The sequence below is a fragment of the Panthera leo genome, chromosome B4, assembly GCF_018350215.1.
Source record: "Panthera leo isolate Ple1 chromosome B4, P.leo_Ple1_pat1.1, whole genome shotgun sequence".
NCBI classification, from domain to species: domain Eukaryota; kingdom Metazoa; phylum Chordata; class Mammalia; order Carnivora; family Felidae; genus Panthera; species Panthera leo.
This window is the reverse complement of record NC_056685.1, coordinates 37,897,247-37,919,013: the sequence shown is the minus strand read 5'-3', so window position 1 is coordinate 37,919,013 and position 21,767 is coordinate 37,897,247. Positions and strand designations below refer to the sequence as shown.

Genomic DNA, 21,767 nt, shown 5'->3' with positions numbered 1-21,767 from the left:
GTGTTCGTCAGCCGCCCAGCCAGAATGGTCATAGCCTCATCCGTTTGGTAACACTTTGACCTTTGAGTCAGCTGCCCAAATGCTTCAAAAGAATGGATCTTGCAGCCAGGGCTTTAAGAACCCCAGCTCCTCTCGATCAGAACAAGAGAGCCTTTCCTGGTCCTGTATGGTCTGGTGCAGTGGAGGCAGGAAATGGATAAGAGGACTCTTGCCAAGGCTCTTCAGGAAGTCAGGAGTCTGCTTTGAGGCAAGAGGGCTGTTCAGGAGACCCATACAGTCAGCCTGGACCCTGCCTCTCCCAGCTGGGTCCTGCTGGGTTCATTCGGGAAAGGCCTGTTGTGTGCCAGACAGCCACAGCTGCCTGGTGGAGTGTGGCTCCTCTTCCCCTCAAGACCTCAGCAAGTCTTTCCCATCAGCTTCCTTCTCAATGGCCTTACTTAGTTCAGGGGCTATGCAGGAGGGACTGCCAGGTGCCTTAGACATGAACCCTCCACCCATCTCCTTAGCCAAAGAGAAAGATAGACTTGCCTAAGGTCACGTAGCCAGGAACTGGCAAAGCCCAGTCAACACCCAAGTCTTGATCCAGGGCCCTGTTTACTGTCCCAGGCCAGCCTTGCACACCCCCCCCCCCCCCCCCCCCCCCCCCGCTTTTGGATGCTTCCAACACAGGAAATGGGCACTTGCCTTTTTTGTGCTCCAGGACCTATGGTTTGCATTCCAGGTGAAAAGGGAAGCATTTTGAGATCTGGGGTCAGTTACCCGGCTGCTGTCACTTGATCCACTCAGAAGTGAAGGTCAAGCTTCAAGGTGCAGGCAGTGTGGTAGAAAGCAGCTCTGTTAGTGCACGAAAGAAAATTTTTTGGCCTATTTGGAGAAAGTTCAACTCAGTTATGTGCGGGTAGATGATCACCCCGTAGTGGGGGCTCTCTGTGTCCCCACCCCCAGCTGTGGCCTGAGCAAGGCTCAGAGCTCAGAGAGAGAGAGTGTGTATACCGTGCACGTGTGCGTGCATGCTTACATGTCTGTGTGTTTCTGTTGCAGGAGGACAGGGGATGGTTGCTAAACAGCATCTGTTTGCATCCCAAATCCAAGAGCTTAGCTCAGGATCACTGCCTCTTTGTCATTCGGTTCCTGCTTCCTTTCCTTAGCGGATTCTGAGTTTAGCCACATAACAGAAGGAGACATGCTAGATAGTCCCTCTCACCTAAGGAGGCATGGTCCGTGTGTGCCCTGATGACTGTGGGCACGGGTGATCTGAACCCCAGATAGCCCTTCCCAACTTATTTGGAAGGCTGTGCCTCCATGCAGCTGTTTCTACCTTCGCAGTGACCTTTCTTTCCCTCCCACTGGTGTTAAATTGAATCTTATTCCACAAGCACACACCCAGTAAGGGGCCTAGAAGTGGGCTGGCAGCTGAGGAAAACTGATCCCAAGTGGATGGTCTCCTCCTCCCGAGGCCCCACCCAGGGAGCTGCTGAGGCTGTTGTGGGCCGTGGGTACTGTCCTGTTCTGATGAGGTTCGTTCCCCGACCCTCCCCCCAGGAGCCACCCACTTCCCACCGATGAGGTGAGCTTTCTTAGCCACACCCCGTTCCCATCTTGGAGTAGTGGCACGCCTCGGAGTCGCAGCCACCCTGTGTCCCTGGGATGGGGACGGGAGTGGTGGCTGGATGGCTGTCTGGACATGCTCCTCCTGGGAAGTCCCCCCCTCCACGGTGACATTCGGTGCCCTTCTCCGTCTCCCCACACATCACACTGAGGTTTTGGGGGAGTTTACAATCCATTGAAAAATAAGGCCCAGGAGGCAGAGAGATGGCAGTGAAAGGTCATCTCCACGGCTAACAAAGGTGATTGGAGCATGTGGCTTTATAGCTGCAGCTGGAAGCCATAGCAGCCCTTCAGCTGTGGTTGAGATCGGGGTACACGCCTTTCTAAGAACTGCCTCACTGTACTTGCCACATGGTAGAGAACAGAGAATGTGGCATCCTGAGGACAGGCTGGCCCCGAGGTGAAGGAGGAAGGCCCCCTCAGCAGATAGGACAGGCAGTGAGTAAGGAGAGGAGCCAGGGTGTCCCTCTAGCTGTCCCTGCAAGGAAGCAGGAGGCCAGGACAGAGGAGGCAAGGTCCCAACACTGCACAGACTGATGAAACTGGCACCAAGACATTTTTCCCATCGAAGCCCTACACTTTATGCAGAAGGCCCAGAAAGGGTGAGTGATTCGCCCAGGGTTACACAGCATCTTGTCACAGAGGCACACTGGACCCAGACTCCCAGGCCAGGGCACCTTGTGTAACACCCCTTTTCTCTGACCAGCACCATGCTGGGCTCAAGATGCACCTTTCTCAGGCTGCAGTGGATTTAAATGATCACTGCCTACCTGTAGCAGCAACTTTCTAGATGGGACAGGTTTTACAGCCACTTAATTCCCTCCACCTCCTCCCTGCAGTTTCCTGCAACTCATTCTCCATGTGCCATCGATGGGGCTGCCATCAACCTCAACAAGCATTTCTAGCACATTCCCAGAATTTTTGCTGGGCACAAGGCAGCATAAGAAGGGAAGACATGATTGGGCCTGCAGCCCAGTCCTTGGCTTGGAGTCTAGTGAGGAACACAAGACACCTGTATCAAAAGACGGAGAACCCTGTGGGTGGTTTCAATTCCTGTTTCCATCTAGTCAGAGCCTCTGACCTCTCTGAGCCCCAGGACTTTTCCTAACATCCAGGCTTGGTAGGGATTTCTCCTGCTCAGCCTTCCCTTCTTCCCCATTGCCAGCCCTGTCCTCGAATTACCACCGCTGGGAACCCCATCCCCAGTTGCCTCCTTGGTTCTACCCTGGCCCCATGCACTATCTCATTTGCCTGCGAGCTGCACCACATTTCTCCCACAGCCTGGGAGAAGACACCAACAAGGGACATCAGGTCCTTCCGAAGGACAGCAGCAGTCGGACATTTCCCCCATGCCCAAATCCCTCAGGCATCCCTAGGCCGTGGCCCCTGAGAGGAGTCTGGCCCTCCTTCTGGCAGCCAGCAGGCCAGGCCCCTGCCCCTCTGGATCCTGCTGTCTTAGCCCATCGGCCTGAACTCCCAGCAGCCCTAGCTTGAAATCTAGTGGACTCCTGTCTTTGGCTCATAGCTGTAGGTTCTGTTCCCCTCCTGACCCCACCCCCACCCACAATGTGATCTTTGGACCCCAACACTTTGGCTTGGACTTTGGACAGCCTCAGCTGCATTCTCTTGATGTGTCCCTTGAATGCCTCCTGCCTCCCCAGGCCCCACTGTCCTCAACTCTCCCATCACTGATTCGACCATCTTTCACTACCCCAGCCCTGGTCCACTCCTCTGCTCCCAGTCCCCTGGGCCAGAACTGAACATTAACTTCCGACTTCAGTCAGAACACATACTAGCATCCTCTGCACAGCCTGTAGAGCACGACTAGGTGGAGTGCCAGCTGGCCAGGGCTGTGAGCCCTGGGCTGGGGCTCCCCGGGGTAGAGGTCACCTTCATCCTTCCAACAGTGACATCTTGTTACAGGAATAACTTGAGGCTCTCAAGCCCACATCCTCTCTTCTCTGCAATAACAGTCCGGCAGCTGCACCTCTGAGTCCTGACCGCCTCCAGCCACTGGTTAATTGCCAGAAAATAATGCACCCTGAGGTCATTGCCGCTTAAACAGCCTCAGCTGTTGGCAGCTCCCTGATCCTCCCACAGCATGCCGCTGTAACCCTCTCATACACGGCCAAGCTAGGACCTCGGGCTGCACTCTTCTCCCTGCAATTTTTTTTTTTTTTTAATTTTAGGGAGAGAGAGAATCCCAAGCAGGCTCCACACTCAGCACAGAGCCCAACATGGCTCAATCCTATGACCCTGGGATCATGACCCGAGCTGAAATCAAGATTCAGACACTCAACCGACTGAGCCACCCAGGCGCCCCTCTCCCTGCATCTTAATGTTGGTAGCATCTTGAGTCTCCTCTCCTTTTCTGCCACACTGCTCTGAGAAGGGGCTGGTGCCTCGACTCCCACCCCTCACCCCAGCCCATTCTCACCTTCCTAGGCACCAAGCCTTCTCAGTTTTCCATCTCTGGCTTAGTCTCCATCTCTGATTATGCAGAATAGTAGAGGGGGTAGTGGAGGAGAGCTTCAGCGAGGTTCCCTCCTTTGTGGCAGAATCAGCCCAGTGAGGAATTCCAGAAGTCCAATCGTAGAAAGTTCTTAAAACGTACTGCAAGGAAGGCACCAGCCGATGCTGAGTTACCTGGGCTCATCACGTACCAGTGAATCTGCCTCAGAAACTTTATTTGGAGCTCAGCTTGCCCCCATGCAGTATTAGCCCATCTGAAGATGCAATTTCTAATTAATCCCCTTAATGTCACAATGAGATATATTTCCGCAAAGCTCCTGCAGAACCTCTCATTAAAAAAAGTATTGGTTTGGTTCAGAGAGTACTGTGCTGTTCCAGCTTTGCTTTGGATCTATAGTTCTAGAAAATGTCCAACTTCAGTTCTAGTTCAAACTGTACCATTAAAGAATTAAAGAAAAAAAACTTTGGTAGATGGTACAGAGGGAAGATGAATGTTTGGGTCCCGTTCTTTGTTACCAAACTGGTTTCTTGTACATTTAGGGTTTACTTTGGCATATTTCGAAGTGGCATAGTTCTTCTGGGGAACTCTGGGGATAGAGGCTATAAGAACTTTTTTTTTTAAGTCTCATTGCTGGTTTCTATCAGACCAAGACTAAGTAGTTGCTTCTGGAAGGACTGGGGGCAGCCCTGAGTGCAGGGGCCAGCCAGTCACAAAAACCAAAGTGGGGCTGGAGATCAGGGAGGAGTTAGGGCAGGGTGGGTCCAATTCACACCAAGGTGCCCAGGGACTGTGAAGACAGAACAAGATATAGGTCAGAGCAGGAGGGCAAACAAGGATCAAAGGACACACAGTCCTGGGGAGCAAGACAATCATGTGACCCTGGAGTCTGACAGAGGTTCAGAAAGAAGGATGTTGGCAATGAGGTCACGGTCAGGAACTTCTGGCACAGAGAGGGCTTTGGGGAGACCTCCCCTAAGCTGCGATTTGATGGCTAACAGCTGTGCAACACAGACACAGTCCGGGCAGCGAGTTCCAGGCAGGGGCACAGAGGGCAAAGGCGGGGAGGCCCGAGGCTTCGCTTGTGTGTAGGGCCCTGTGCGCACACGCACGCACACACACACACACACACACACACACACACACACGGGGAGTGCTGCACAGCTGTGCAGACTCTAGGATCTGATGAGGCTAGGATCCCCCTAACCACAGCCACCCCAGGTGCTCTCAGGCCACCCACCCAGCCATCTGCTCTGTAGTGGGCACGACAGCACCCAGCAAGTAAGTGCACAGAGTTATGCCGCTGGAATCCCTGAGTTTGGTTTCTGGACTCAGCTGGACTCAGCCATGCTCTTGCCATGTGACCGCAAACGGCTTCACCTCTCCATGCATGTGCCTCATGGTTACGACGAGGCTAACGTCGGTGCTCACACGGCAACATGATGAGTAATGCTATGCTCATCTCCGAGGGTGGTTGGGAGCTGTCATGAGACGTGCTCACCAGAGGGGCCGGCACCTGGGGAGAGCTGGCAAACCTTGGCCATTACTGTCATGGAGCGCCCACCGTTTGCACTGTGGGCCATGAGTGAGGCACTGATTCTGCCAAGGAGGGGTTAATTTCTCCCCCCCACCCCCTTTTTTGTGGAAGGGCTATTTTTCCACTATTCTCACTATAGGAAAACTATATTTTTACCGCTGTTGAGAAGCAAGCTAGGCATACCTCTTCAGCTGTAGTCCAGGAATTCTGGCAGCCCATTCATGAGAGTAGTGGGCTCTGTTGGTAGACAATGGGCCCTACACAGCACAGGGCCCAGGAAATCTTGGCTTTCATTCAAATAGGACAGTTTTCATGTTTCCTACAGGCAAGGGCAACACATCCCTCCTTAGCCCAGGGGAGCCTGGGCAAGCCAGTAGGTACCTAGCTGCTTCAGGAAACAGTGCTATCAAGAACCAAGAAATTCACTGACTACCCCAGGGTGCACCTGGGCCCATCACATCCCTATAATAGCTGCTGGTCCCAAGCACTGTTGGCTTCACTGATCCTCCCTAGAGTTGGGGTGAGCAGCTTCCTGCCACAAAGTGCCCTCAGAGGCAGGTACACAGTAACCGCCTCACATGTTTCTGTCTGTGTTCAGTTTCAGGCTTCTCAGGAACTAGACCACCTTCCTCAGATCTTCTTTTTCACATCTCCCATAGTGAATAGGGGAAATCCTATGCAAGTCAAGTCCCAGCAGCGGCCTCAGAATCTGAAGTTAAATGTGCAAATCAGTTCCTCAACCTTGGCACTAGTGACATTTTAGCCCGGATCATCCTTTGCCAGGTGGCCTGACTTGGGCACTGTAGGACGTTCAGCAGCATCTTTGGCCTCTACCCACTAGCTGCCAGTAGCATTCCTTACCCCAGTGGTGACAATAAAAAACAGTCCCCAGACACTGCCAAATATCCTCTGGGGAAAAAACCATGCTAGATTGGGAATCAGTGGTATAAATTAAACCACAGTAATAATTCCATACCACCCACGCATCAGAACAAGATTGAACTCCTGCCCCCAAGCCTGGGGCTGCCAGCTTCAGCCAGTTCCCTTCAACTCACGGCATGCGTATTAAGATGTGCACTCACAGGTCTTCATCTGGGATGTTTACTGAGCATGCCTCTAGACCCAACACCGTACCAGGCACTGAGGCCAGAAGAACCTGAGATGTGGTCCCTGTTCCCCAGAAACTCACAGTCATTCTGGGGAGACGGGGTCACAACATCTGAGGCAATGATAACCTCTACAGAGCAGTAGGTACGGATACATCACTCAGCCAGCCCGTGAGGAAGAGTGTGGCAGACAGAAGGGAGGGCACAGGGGCAGCTCTGAGTCTAGTCGAGAAGGAGCCGCGCTGAAAGTTGTGTCAGAAGGTGGAGGCAGGTGCAGCACTGTAGGTGCGTGGACGGGGGTGCTTGGCACCCACTGCTGACCCGGGGAGGGCTTCGTGGAGGCCATGACCGAGCCCGGTGATAGAGGGACAGGCAGGGGAACACTGAGGGCAGATACATGGAGGCTGGAAGGCTTGAGCGGTGTTTAGGGAACCGTGTGCAGGAACAGAAGGAGTGCTTTGCAGATTGGCGGCCAGCTAGCCTGTGCTGTAGGAGTACTGGGATGATTTGGCTGGACATCAGGAAGGCTTGGTAAAGAAAAAGGTGGAGCAGCAGAGGCGAGGCACTTGTATCACATGGCAGCCCCCCACCAGCCTGGCCCCACTGCCCAGAGGCAGGGCTGCCAGGCCCCTCGGTGCAGGGGGATCCCAGCGAGCACAACCTTTTGCCTGCTTCCCCGGGGACTGTTGCACTGGAGCTGTGATTCAGGGCCACCCCCACCCGGGTGAGTCACATACCTACAGCCCTCCTGCCACCGAAGCTGCGCCCATGCCCACCGAGCACCCAGCCGGTCCACTCCCTGGCACCCCATGTCGGTCCCCCAAAACCCCCGCCTGGCCCTCACTTCCCTCCCAAGGGCCTCTGAACAGCTGGAGGCAGCACTCTCCCCACTCCTGACAACTCCATCAGGTTGGGGAGCCTGTCTGATGCCTCCAAACCGTTTTGAGGGGCTGGCATGTACTAATTTAGGCTGCCATTACATCAGGGATGTGGTTCAGTTTCTCTCCCTTCCCATCAACCCTCCTCCCAGCCCAGTGTCAATAGCAACGGCGTCAGTGACGTCCTGGGGGAGCAGCACGACACTGCCAAGTCTTCATGACTACCAGCCAGCGTGACTCTCGGCTGACAGCCCCTGGTGATCAGTGATGGGTGATCAGTGATTGGGAGAAGAGCCTCTCCCGCCCCCCCCAGAGGGAAGGTGCCAAGACACCGAGATGCTGCCCTCCCAGCCGCCAGGGGCCCGCATCCTCCCGTTCAGTCACGGGCTCCCTCATGTCTTCTGGCCACACCACAGAAGGCACATGGGGCGCACCTAGGGAGCCTGGGAGCATCCAGCCGGCAGTCACTGCATGCAGGATCCTGTGTGGCAGGAGGAGAGTCGGCCTCAGGGTACCAGGGTCAGGGGGAGCAGAGGGCAGTTTGGGGCAAGCAGGATGGGTGGCCGAGTCAGGATGTCCGCAAAGCTGCTGGGGGCTGTCAGAGGGACTGGCCCAGGCCACTGCGCCTGCAGCTGGCTGACAAGCCTGGCTCACCTCATGCTGTCACGCACAGGCTCCGGGAGCAGGAAACATCTCAGACCACCGTGAAGTGGAATCCCCTCCCTCTGGGTCCTTTCAGCCCCTCGGGATGGGCAGGACTGCTGTGATGCCATTATGCCCACCCACAGGCTCAGTCCCACAGGCACAGCCACTGCATATGGCCCTGGATGCTGCGTCCTGTATGAGGCCTGAGGAAGGTCAGAATTCAGCCACATGTTCTCATGGGAGCACATTTTTGTAACTCACACCAGGCTGCCCATCCAGAGCCTGGAAGTGGCAGAGCCTGACCCAAACCGGAGTCAGCTGACTTCTGCTACCGTTCTTCAGGTTTCCAGGCCCTATATCTCAGAGGCTCAGCAAGCAGAGGGCCCATCCACAGACCCCTTGCCAGCCTCCTGCCTCACCTGGATACCATCCCACACCCTCCCTAGTCCCAGGCACACAGAACACTCCAGACCCCTCCCCGTGGCATAAAAAGTCAATGAGGCCCAGAGAGTGTGCCATCGTGGGATCTGCAACTCCCTTCCCCACTTCTAGACCTGATCCGGGTGCCCAGGAGCTCACAGACAGCCTGAGTCTCCATTCAGAGTCTGCACAGGGTGACGAGGCTGCTGTGTCCCCCACACGCCACCACACCCAGCCTTCTGTGCATCCTCATCCAGGGATGGTCAGGGGGCGCCTGATCCTGGCCGTGCATGGACTGAGCTTGGACATGCAGGCCAGAGGCCTTTCCTTGTATGGCATTGAGCCCGGGGTAGGTGGGGAAGGGCAAAGCAGGAACCTCCATTTGTACTCTTGCCTTGGGCCCCACAGATGATAAGTGCGGCCACCATGATTCAGAGACAGGAAAGCTTCCCTCATTCCTGATGGTGGGCAGCTCTGAGCCTGGCAGACCGTGGGCTCAATAAGATGGCCGTGGGGTAGGTGCACAGTTCATGTAACTCAAAAGGAAGCCTTGTCCCTGGATGGAATGTTCTTCATGATCTTCATGAAAAGGAATACCTTCTCCTCCCCCTGTGTTTAAGTCCTGCCCATGCCAGACCCCATGCTGGGCTCCGGGAGGTAGTCAGGCAAGGCCTCAGGGACTCACGTCGCCTCTGAACTGGCCCAATGGCCCCTGCCCTGCGCCTTTTTCCCATTCCCATGCCCTCCTGCTGCATCCCTACCCCTGCTGAAGAGCCCTGGAATTTCAGAGCTCAGGCACAGGCTGAACATTCCCTGGAATCCAGTGATTTGAATGACTATAGCCAGGCGGATGGGCAGTACCTGGGGAGGGGGGTGGGGGAGACAACACCAACCACTGTTCATGGGGAGGGGGGCTAGGCTTCCCCAGAGGGGGCTAATTTCAGGCAGCAGCACCCCACTGCTTTGCCTCCTCTCCCCACTCCCTCTTTCCCTCTTCCCTGCCTAGAGCCTGCTTCCTCTCCACCACCACCCCCACCACCACCCCTGCCATGCCCTCCTAGCCACGTGGGTCTGACTTGCATTTTTGACCTGTGGGCCCCCACAAGAACACACCAGGATGGAGCAGTGTCCCGGAGCCTCCTGACTAAAACTGGGAGGGAGGTCACGGCAGAGAGAGCACAGCCAGGAACGCAGCCGGCAGGCTGTGAAGCGTACAGAGTGGGCCCTGAGTCTGGAGGAGGCCAGGCAGTAGTTGTGTCAGGAATTTAGAAACCCCTGCAGGGCCATGAAGGCCTGGAAAACACACCGATGCCTTTCACAGGGCACTGCCTTTGCTATTTCCTGAGTCTTGGTCGCTGCCCAGCCACCCCTACACTCCCAGGCTCTTCAGCTCTCTCCACTCCCAGAACTCGGACGCCCCACGCCCTCTGCACTCTCCAGGCTTCACACAGGGCTCTCCCTCTGCCTGGCACATGCTTCCTGCCTTCTCCACCTGGTAGCTCATCCTTCAAGGTGCCACTCAGGTGTCCCCTCCTCCAGGAAGCCTTCTCTGACTGCCCTCCCCCCCACCTAGGTCTTGCCCCATAGTAACATTTGTAACACAGCATTGTAATCACTTACCTATGCCCCCACCACCAATAACTCTGAGGGCGGTAACCGTCTTACTTACGATACCTGGCATGTAGCAGGTATTTAATAAGTATCGGATGGATGGATGGATTGACACACTGACAGAAACCCAGTGGGTGAGGGGGTGAGTGGGGAACTCCGTGCCAGCAGCCGGGAGAGGTGAGCATGCCCAGAGCTGCCGGGAAGAGGGGGAAGATGGTATGGGTGGGTGATGGGTTCCTGGCAGGTCGCCCTGCCTCCCCTACTGCTTTGGGAAGACTTGTCCCGCAGCACTGTGTGCCTACCCAGGCCTGATCCCCGTGATGACCACCTTCCTCCTTGCTCCTAGTACTTCTGCCTGTTGCTGGTGATCTTCCTCGTGGAGCTGGTGGCAGGGGTCCTGGCCCACATGTACTACCAGAGGGTGAGTAGACCCTCTTCCTGTGTTCCCCATCGGTGCCCCCTGTTGCCCTGGAGGCAACTGTGGGGCGGGGTGCAGAGGCATGGGGGAGCTAAAGCTCGGCAGTGACACAGAGGGCGGTCTCATGTCCCTGGCCCCAACAATCCTCAGTATACCTGGGTCCTACTTCTTGTCTGGCTTCCAGCAATTCTCTGCCCTATCTGTTGATGCTGACTTATTTGGCATGGGGGCTGGGGAGTGGGAATGCCCCGTGGGAGGTGGGGTGGTCTCTCTCCCCTCCTAAGCAGAGATAGAGGATGAACCTAGCAGGTGGGCATCCAAGGAGAAAGGCTGGGGCCGGGGCTACCTGCCAGACTATGAAGACAGCACCGGGCCTCGCCTGTCTGCAGCAGACAAGGATGAAGTAGCCGGTCGGGTCTCCTCCCACTGGCTGCTGTGAACCAGGGGTTTGAGGTCATGACCAGGGTGAGACAGATGCCTGCACTGGTTGTTTTAAGGCAGCACCGTACAACTGATGGGTGCCCATAGGATAACAACTGTAAATATTGTGAATGTCACCTCATAATCAAAATGAGAAAAAGATATTTATTTAAAAGCACCCCCTGTGCCCAGCCTCATTGCCCTCCCACCAGCTTTGAGCCGTCCCCTCCCTGGCCTGCCTCTCAGTTCTGTCTATCACCTGCCTGGCCCCAGCTTTTACAACATCTCTCCACGAACTCTGTGTTCTGAGCGGTCTCCTACGACGCTCCCATTACGCTGGGGAACGTCTGCCCTCACACCATTCCAAGTCCGTGGTGCTCGAGGCTAGCTGGCCTGGCTTTGGAGCGGGCCTGGAGAACGAGGCCAGGGTGAGTGGTTCTGCTGATGCCACCTTCCCTCTCCACTCTCTCCAGCTCAGTGATGAACTGAAACAGCACTTGACCCGGACGCTGGCTGAGAACTACAGGCAGCCGGGAGCCGCGGACATCACAACCTCAGTAGACCGTCTCCAGCAGGATGTAAGCACCCGCCCCCTGGGCTTGAAGGCCAAGCAGATTCAAATTCCGACTCTGTCCCTTCCTGTCTGTGTAACCCAGGACAGGTTACTTACCTTCTCTGAGCTTCATTTGCCTCCAAAACGAAGCCTCACTGCGCGTGTTGATCATTCAGTACCATCGCGTATGCGGAAGTCCCCGCCACCATGAAAAGGGCAAGTTGAATCCTGGCCCTTTCCTTCTTCCTCCTGTGCCCTGGCCCCACCACGGCCCCCTTGACTGCCTCCTCCAGGTCCCACCCCTAGGGCCCTTGCGGGAAGGAAGCTGGCTGCATCAGGAGAAGAACTTCTCTCCTGGCCGGGATCTGGGCTCCTTCCATCAGCAGGGCTGTCTTCTTCCTCCTCTGGGGGCTGACAGCTGAGGTCCCGTATGAGTGAACTGTAACAGGCAGAGCTATTTCAGCCAGACTGCTGCAAGAACTTCCCAGTTGTGAGCCGTGGGGCGGAACGCTGGGGGACAAAAAGGTGGTCCCTCCAAGAAGAGGCTCAGCAGACCCCTTCAGTGAGGCCCGTGGTCCTGCCAGAAGTAGGGAAGGGACAAATGGCCCCCAGACCTGCCCTGTGCAGTATGGTAGCCACTAGCCATGTGCAGCTAGTTAAATTTACATTACAAAATTCAGTTCCTCAGTCACTAGCCACATTCCAGTGCCCAATAGCCATAGATGCCACCGAATTGCACAGGACAGATATAAAGCATTTCCATCATTGCAGAAAGTTCTGTCGAACAGTGTGACTCCAGGATCCTGATGGTTTCACGTCTGAAAATTTGAGGAAACTCTACCGGCCCACTCTGGTCCCCCTTCTCCCTGCCACCTTAGCCTGTGGTCTCTGCTCTATCCTGTATCTACAGACCCCACCCTCGGCCTGAGGCCTTGGTCTTTCTGCCAGGAATACCAGGCCAGTGAGTGGAGTAGAGGTTAGCATCTTAGCTCAGCTGGGGAGGCACCTTCTCCGTCTCCCCAAGACTGGCTTGGATCCCAGTAGGCTCTGTGCAGAGGGGTCTCTTGTGCTCTGCGATAGTGGCTGAGGGCACTCGTGTACACATACGTACACACATCCACACCCACACGCTTAGCCCACACATACCCTGCTGGTCAGCCCAAAGCTCAGTCTGCATTTTTAGGGCCTCCCACATGGAGCACTGAGCCTGAATCCCTGCCCTCGGGGCCTTAGTTGGGGAGCCCAACACACGCAGTCAGTGCTAGGCTGGGAGGACCCTCTGAGTGGAGAACAGAGCTGGGAAGGCCAAGGGGGGAAGCAGGAAGGAGGGCCTGGGTTTGCCTAGTTAGAGAGGATGGGAGGGGCAGTGAGAGAGTAGGGAACAGCATGAGAAAGGGCACAGCTGGGAGCCACTATCTGTCACTGTCCCAGGCCTCCTCCATGGGCACCTGAGCATGTGGGCACGACCTCACACATGCCAGCAACGGTTAGAACCAGAGGGGCACGAGGCCCTGGCCCAGGGCCTGGGCCCAGGCCCGCATCCTAGGTGTGAGGAAGCAGCCCTGAGAAGGCAGTGGCTTCAGGCCAAGGCCAGCATCTGGGCTGCGGGCTGCACCCCAGTATGTAAATGACACCCACATGCCTGCATTCACAAAACGATCATAGCATAGAGGGTGTCACTAACTGCTCACCCCGGCAGGGCTCGCTTCTCAGGGCTTCACAGAATTGCCTCTTGCCGTCTTCACACAGAGCGGTGTGGAGGGGCTTCCTGAGCCCCATTTACACGTGACATAACTGAAGCCCAGAGAGGCTAGATAACCTGCCCGGGGACACACCGCAGTATAATCCCACATGACACCTAGCACACACTGTGCTGTTCCTGGCTCCATGTGCTGTTCTGTTCTGCCTGCCTCCTGCCTCCTCCTCTTCCTTGTGGGACCTTTCCACTAGCCCCTTCCTCCTCTGAGCTCCACACAGCTCCCGATGTCTCCCCTACTAAGCTGTAGTCACTGAGAAGCTTCAGAAAACCAGGAACCATACTACTCATGTGTGAGCCCAGTGCTAGCTTCACTCCTGGCACATAGTAGGTGCCTATCAAACACCTGTTAACTGTACTGAACGTACCTCCCACCCAGCCTGCACCTCCACACACCAGAAACAGTCTCAAAACCGCTGCCTGTGTGGCTCACACGGGGACTTGGATTCTCAGTCCCTCAACTCAAGGGCAAGAGAGAACCAGTGTCCTGTTGTGTCTGCATCACTGGAGACCTGGGTTGGTGCTTTCCTGCTCTGGAGTGGCACAGATGACCCAGGTCTTACCCAGCGCCAACTCCACCCCCTGGTCAACACTGATCTGCCCACACTGTGGCTCTGGGACACTCTCTGTGTCCCTCCCTGCAGGTCTCTGGGCTCTGAGGCTTCAGGGTCTGAACGAGGGTCCAGGAACCTCTGGCAAGGCTGGGTCCCTGTTCCTGAGGTCCTGCCTCGCTGGGTGACCAGGAAAACACTCCCGTGTGGTGTGAGCTCTCCCCGGGGGTATACAGCCCCACTCTCTCGGGGACCCACCTCCATCTATCTCCCCACCCGTCTTCTCAGAGACTCTCCCTGCTGTCAGGATGCCCAGCGTAATCTCCTTAAAGGACTTGCATGGATAGAAGGTAGCCATAAGGTGTCTTGCAGCCAGCTTCTGCACCTTCCTGGAGAGAAGGGTCCCCAAAAGCCCAGCTCCCTGCTCAAAACAGGCAAAGGGGAAAATTCGCAGGGAGAACAAATCCCTATTTGTGCTTGAGTTAGTATTTGAATAACGAGTCCTGCAGCCCTGACACGGAGGGACCAGAGGAGCCTCCTGCCAGGTCTTCACCTCCAGCCTCCTTCTGTCCCTCTAGTTCAAGTGCTGTGGAAGTAACAGCTCCGCCGACTGGCAGCACAGCGCATACATCCTGTCTCAGGAGGCCGAGGGCCGCCGGGTGCCGGACAGCTGCTGCAAGACGGTGGTGGCCCGCTGTGGGCAGCGGGCCCATCCCTCCAACATCTACAAGGTGGAGGTGAGCGCCCAAGCTCCAGCTGAGGCATGCAGAGCACACCCCACCCCACCCCACCCCAAATGGGAGGCTCAGGCAGAGGGGCGGGGAGAAGCAGAACATGCTTTCTCATTGGCCATGAGACCGCACAGAGCTGTCAGTGGTCTCCACGAAGCAGCTTGGGGACAAGCACCTGCTGGTGGGAGGTTCTGAGACATCATGGCATGCCCCTGAATCACCCGAGAAGCCTGTGGGCAGTTGAAAGGCTGGAGCAGGCCCATTAAACCTCTGGCCCGCCCTCAGCGGGGTGGATGCAGCACCGGCCAGCCCTTCCCTCCGCAGCCTCGCCTACTTCACGCCGGCCTGCGTGACCTACCGTTACCTTACAGGGAGGCTGCGTCAGCAAGCTGGAGCAGTTCCTGGCTGACCACCTGCTGCTCATGGGGGCAGTGGGCATCGGGGTGGCCTGTCTGCAGGTGAGTTGGAGCACGGATTAGGAGAGGGGGTTGTTTGGAAGAGTTCTGAACCCCTCTCCCATCGGCAGAGATCACAAATCACTGACCCTCTGCACACCCACGCCCTGTCCTGCCCTCTCCTCCCCTCCTCTTCTCGCCACTTGCCCTTGGCAGCCAGGAATGAATCACATGGTCACTCTCTTCCCCAGAAAAGATGAAGGAAAATGCCTGGGGGCCTGGGGGACAACTTGAACTTGTAAGAGACCTGGGAGGAGTGTGAGTGTGGGCTCAGGTATGTGCATGCACCCTCTGTGTGTGCACGTGGGTGTGTGTGTGTGCACATGGATTACCCGCATGCATCTATGTGTATATGGGGTTGTATGCATGTACGTGCGTTTAGGTGTGCTTGTGCATGTGTGTATATGTGTGTGCATGTACAAGTACCCATTCCTGTGTGTGTGTGTGCACACACACATGCCCGTGGATGTGCACTCCCTGTGTACTCCCAGCTCTTTGAGCGATGTCTTTTGCTCAGTTTCACTGTTCCACCCCTCCCTCTGCTGCCACCCAGGAAGTCAGTGTCACTCTCAGATCTGTTTTAGTCAAAGGTCCATACAGAGGAGTCAGGAGGGCACCCTCAGGCTGGGGCAGATACAGGGGCAGTGGCCCTGCACACCCACCTCGCCTGGCACTCTGCTTCGGCCCAGCAGGTTCTAGAGGGAGCTCAGCACTGCCCCACCCTTCCCACCCCCGGGACCACCTGCACTGATGAGGAAAGGGGTGAGAGGCTGGGACCTCAGAGGACCTGGATCGAACCCTTCCTCTGCTCCTGTATGACTTAGTGCAGTTACAGCCCTGCCCGCAGCTTCTCCGACCACAAAATGTGGCTTATTTCCCGAACCACATAAGGTCTAGAGAAGAGTGAGGTGATGAGTGTGACACACTCACTGTGCCGGGCACAGGTGAAGGCCTCAAGTCAGTGGAAGTGGTTGTTATCCAGCCATCTGTAGACTTCAGAGTGGTTTCAGGTGCTTTCTATCATTAGATCCCCACCACAACCTGAGACCTGGGCCAGGTGAGGTAGTAAGTGTGCTCCCATTTTACAGATCAGAAAGTTGAGACCCAGAGAAAAGACTTACCCAGGGTGTCACATACTGAAGTGGCACCCAGGTCTCCTGGCTCTTGGTCATTTGCTTTTGCCAGCCCCCTCCCCTCACCCCACACCTCCCCAACCGCCAACACAGATTTCTTTGGAAAGCAAAGCAGGGGCTGGTATCAGCAGCTGGCTCAGGGAGGCTGCCAGTGTGGGGTTCCTTCCAGATCACCGCTCTCCCTGCCCACATCAGTCTGTGCGTTCAGAGGACCTAGCTGCAGCCTCCTCCACTGGGCTCGACACTCTGGAGGAGGGGGGGGACCAGGCAACCTCAGGCTGGTTATTTCATCTCTGAGCCTCAGTTCCTTGTTTGTAAAATGGGGCTAATTATACCTAGTTTGGTGAGAGGATTAGCAATATATATGTAAATCACTTGTCACTGATGAGCAGATAGCAGGTGTTCAATAAATGGTACCATCATTATTTTTATCATCTCCACCTGGGCACATTGTCTCTCAAAAAAGCCCTCATTGTTTCCTGGCCAGAGCAGCTCCCCCTTCATCTCCATAGTTAGCATGCAGGCCGGGAGCCCCAGGGGGCATTAAGCAGAGCCCCTCTTTTGCAGGACCCCAAGGCAGGCCTTCTGTCCCACATACCCCAGTGGGAAATGAGGAAGGGGCTGCTCTGTGCTCCAGCGCCAACTGAAGTTTCCAGAAACCTGCTGTCTCCTTCAGGTGCTGAGGGGGCCTGCTGTGCATGGACACTGACCAGGCCAGGGCCACACTCCCCATCCATTTCCTCCTGGTCTCTCTGGCTGTGGGAGCCTGGAGAAGCTGAAGACAGGGGCAGTGAGGCCTAGAGCAGGGAGTGGGTCTGCCAGTGCCCCAAGCCCAAGGTCAAGGTGAAACAAGTACCCTGTGAAAGTACTGCTGGGAGGCCATGTTGTCAGGAGGGTGCCTGCCCGCTGCAGAGGGGCTTTCTCCTTGTAAACATCCCCGACCGTGAAGTCTCGGTCCTCCAGGGCTCTTTGTGGAATGGCGCCAAGTGTCCCTCAGAGAGAGCTTCACCCAGCCACCACTGTGGACCCCCATCCATAGCCCAGATTCTCCCCTGACTCTGGCTGAAGCCGGTCCTGCAGCAGCCAAGCCTCGGTTACAGCCCCCTCTGCTGGCCAATGCTGGAACTAAGCTGCCCAAGTCCCGGTTGGCCACCAGCCTTGAAGGGCTCACACCAGTCGTGTCCCTAAGCTCACAGTCACCCTCCACCAGTGTAGGTATCCCCACACACGCCCAGCCTGGCACTTCAGAGACTCCCAAGGCTCAGGAGATAAAAGGCCAAGGTGGTGGCTCATGTTTCCCTAGTCCCCAGGACTAGAGAAGACCTTGCTATGAAGTCAGAGGACCTCTCCTCTTCTTATGTGATCCTGAGGAAGTCATGTTCCCTCCCTGAGCCTTGGCTTCCTTCCCTATAGAACGGAGGAGATGGACATTGTTGAGCCTTCCTTTAAGTGGCAGAATTCTATAACCCATGGGAATCTCACGTAGGAGCCCACAGTATTAAACAAGCATGAGGTGGTGCTGCTGTGGTTGAAGCAGGAGTTGGGGCTCTAAGGTTCCATGAATTTTAGTAAGAACCCAGCCTCAGTGTGACTCCTGTGCCACCATATTCTAGAATGTTAAGGCATGTCTTGTGCATACTGTGAACACCAAGCAGAGGATGTGACAAACATAACAAACCCCGATTCCAGCCATTTGGCAACCTGTCACTTGTTGCCCCGTGGATGTGTGGACCAGGGCTGACATGCTTAGATCGTAGCGGGCTGGGGGGAGACAGGATCTCCACAGAGCCTCCACGGCCACAGGCCTCAACCTGGGCTGCACATGGGGACCACCTGGGGAGTTTTAAAACTGCCCAAGGCCCCGGCTGCACCCCAGCACAATTAAATCACTTTGTCTGGGGCTGGCACCCAGGTACCAGCATACTTGTGAAGCTCTCTGGTGGGTCCAGTGTGCAGCCTGGCTGAGAACACTGGCCCACATGAACGACAAGAGCCACAGGGCACCTGGAAGTCAGATGTGGGAAAGGTCAAGGGCCAGGGAGAAGATGGCACCATCACAGTCCTTAACCACCCAAAGGCAGGCAGGTGGGGGAGGGCACATTCCTGGGAGGGACCGGAGGACAGACAGGAACAACAGGTAGAATTTACAAGGAGACAGGCTGGAGAACTTGCTAACAATTGGAATCTTCCAGCAGTGGTCCCTGTGAAGCACGAAGCTGTCTGTGGCTGCAGGTCGGGGCAGAGGTTGGGGGCTGGCAGGGACCCTGAAGTGGGGAGACCCGCATGTGATGGGCTGCAGGTCCCTGCCCCGCTGCTGCATGCACCTGTTCCTTTCAGCAAGACCCTGTAGGGCCCTTCTGTCCACGTGGGCATGTGGCCATCACTGCTCTGGTTTTCAGACCTGACAGGGATAATTGGGGTCTGGAGTTACCTCCAAATCAGACTCTTCTTTCTGGAAGGACCTTACCGGTTATCTAGTGGATAACCATCAGCCCCGGCTGCACATGACAATCAGATTTGAAAAGTACCCTTGCTTGGGCCCCATGCCAAGGATTCAGGCTCAGATAGATGGGACGAGTCCTGTGCCTGGGTGTTTTTTCAAGCTCCCCAGGTGATTCACATGTGCACCTAGGATAGAGAACACTGGGCCCACCCCTTTCACATATACCTGAAGACACCAAGCCCAGCGACATGGTCACTTGCTAACAGTCACATGGCCACCGTGGCAGAGCCAGCCAGGACCCCAACTCCAGGTCTCTCTGTTGTACACCAGCTTCCCCTTTTGGGTGGACTCTGGAGGCACTCCACCTTGAGGTAACTCTGGCAGAGAAACTTCTACCCAGGAAGGACATAGTGGCTCTGCCCCCTTTTCCTACTGCCCTGCTCACACACAGACTCTGGGAGTCTCCCACCCAGAAGCCATGCAGAGTGAGCATTCATTGTTAGTTTTGTAATGAGAGCCTCTAGGTGCCAGGTGCCAGGTGCTATGGCCAGTGCTGGGGCCACACCAGTGGGCAGGATGTGGTCCCTTCTCCCAGGAAGCTTTCACTCGAGGCAGGAGGCACGTAGAACATGGGTTGTCACATGCCATCAGAGGCACTGTGCAAGTGTGAGACTTGGGGCTCGGGGGAGCATGTAAGAGGCCCTAACCTGTCAGGGCAGTCACAGAAGGCTTCCTGGAGTAAGTGATATATAATTAAATCTTGAAGGAGTTTGGTGGGAAAAAGCAAGAGGGGAAAGAGTGACAGGGCGAGAGAATTGAATTGGCAGAGCCCTGGCCTGCTGCAGTGGAGGGAGGGCTTTATCCTGAGGGCTCTGGGGAGCTACGACCTGGCCTGTCAAAGCCTCAGGATGCAGGAGGGGATGGGAACCCTGATGTTGGTCCTGTCGTCCTGGTTTTTAAAGACTGTCTCCAGGGAAGGCTACCAAGCAGTGAACAGATTAGAGGTTTCCCTATTGAGATTTGAGACTCAGAGAGGGTTATATCTGTGCCCAGGATCACACAGCCCCAAACAGAAACTACCCCATTCCTACTTCTGTCCCAACATTCCCGTCCTGTAGATGGAAACATGTTGCAGAACCCAGAAAACTCACACAACAGCAGAGATTGGGATCTGCAGGTCAGTAAAAGGGAAACTGAAAGATTACATTGGATTGGCTTCCTGGGGCCTCCCTGGCCCTTCCTTGGTTCTCTTGGTGACAATCAAGTCCTGGCCCAAAAACCTCAAAAGCAGCTGAAACCATGCCACCTCCTTGTTGTAAACAGCCCCATGTGGCAAATGCTGTACCTAGGCAGGCTGCCAGAAGAGGGCGCCATGCACCACACAGCCAGGCCCCCACACAAGCTGGGCGCCCCCGCAGCCATCTCCACGCATCCTCCTCCATTCCTGCTCCTGCACTCATTACCACGTGTTTCCTCTGCTCACCCCGTGCTGGCCACGCAAAGCTGTGGGTGCTGATTCGTCCACATCCTCCATCAGGAAGGAGCCGGCGGTACCAGGGATCCGATAGCTTCCACTGCTCCTCTGCATGAATCAAGGTGCTTGTGTGTGCGCACGTGTACGTGCACATGTGTGCAGACCTGTGTAGACATGTTGTGAGTGCATCCTTAGCCCCTCTGCATGTGTCAAGGTGGGGGCGTGTGTGCGGACATGCACCCTGCCTTCCCCGGGAGGCTCCCTGGTGGGAACACACATCTTCTACAGAAGTGCAGTTACGGGCAAGCTCTGCCCTCCCGGTCCCCCAGCACAAACTGTCCACTGTAGATGTGGCTTCAAGTCCGTGCTGGCCCAGCTCTTCCCATCTGGCCTTCCCCCCCCCCACCCCCGCAGAAAGAATCAGAAAGATCCAGATGACCCCACACGTTAGCCATCAAACCACGACGTGGGGATGGGGAAGAGAGGGTGCTGCACGACACCTGGCTGGAAAGGCTGCGATGGCACCTGCTTAAAGCCAGTGGGAGACAAGATAACCTCTCAAGCTGCCTTCAGCTTGTGGCACTGAGTCGGGAAGGAGATCGGCACTGCTCTCGGTACCAAGTCTGAAAGCTGCACTCACGGGGTTCTGCCCTCCTCCCATGTAGGGGTGGAGATGAGAGAGGAGGGGGGAAGAAGAAGGGCTCATCCTCTGCCACCTTAGGCCAGCTAGCCTTGCAAAGAGAAACCAAATGCCTGCTAGCCCATGAGCGTCTTCATCAGCCTGCCCTCCTCCCACTGGTCAGAGCTCCGGGTGCATCCAGAGGGGCTCTAGCAAGATCAGGCCAGCAGCAGCTATTGGGGAAATTTGTCAATGATGGGGCATTGTTCCCTATCTTCGGGGAGATCCACCTTCGCCCATGTGCCACAGGACATTCATGGGGCTGCCCTAGCAGCGCCCTCTTTCCTGTGGGTGGGGAGTCTGGATCCAACGGCATCATTACCATGGAAAGATCACAGGCATGGGTCTCCGGGGTCTGACACATCCACATCTTGTCCTGTATTTTAGAGATTGGAAAAGTGAGGCCCCCCAGGGGGACAGCGATTGCCCAGTACTGCCCTGCTCTGGGCAGGATGCTCTTCTCGTTCAGCTAGTGGGTGTGACAGAGAGGCTATTAGGCAGGCTCCTAGGGCCTGAGTCTGGTGCTTCATTCCCAGCTAACTTACAGGACAAGTTGGAGACAGCTCCAGGTGCTCCTTTCAAGGCCTCAGTTTCCCCAGTGGCTTCTGTACATCAGCCAGTGAATCAACTATGAACCTTGGTTTTACTCTGGAGTCTGAGAGCAGCGAGACGCAGACAGACAGCAACAAGGGAGTGGAACTACTGTGGCTCAGGATCTGATGAAATCGGGCCATCTCTGGAGATCTAGGACCGCAGACCAGCAGTGCACTGCTTGTTAGAAAGCAGAATCTCGGGCCCCACCCCAGACCTCCTGAGTTGGAATCTGCCCTTTATCCAGGTCCCCATGTGTGTGCCCAAGAGGGAGAAGCCTGCTACAGG

At 55.9% G+C, this 21,767-nt stretch overlaps 1 protein-coding gene across 1 annotated transcript in view; it reads left to right on the top strand.

Annotated features, from left to right (window-relative positions):
* TSPAN11 (tetraspanin 11) overlaps positions 1 to 21,767 on the top strand; it is a 73,622-nt gene that overhangs the window by 47,052 nt on the left and 4,803 nt on the right. Inside the window, exons 4-7 of the mRNA XM_042945534.1 lie at positions 10,622 to 10,696; positions 11,587 to 11,691; positions 14,552 to 14,710; positions 15,076 to 15,162. Of these exons, the coding sequence (XP_042801468.1) occupies positions 10,622 to 10,696; positions 11,587 to 11,691; positions 14,552 to 14,710; positions 15,076 to 15,162 (426 nt within the window). The remainder of the gene's footprint in view (positions 1 to 10,621; positions 10,697 to 11,586; positions 11,692 to 14,551; positions 14,711 to 15,075; positions 15,163 to 21,767) is intronic.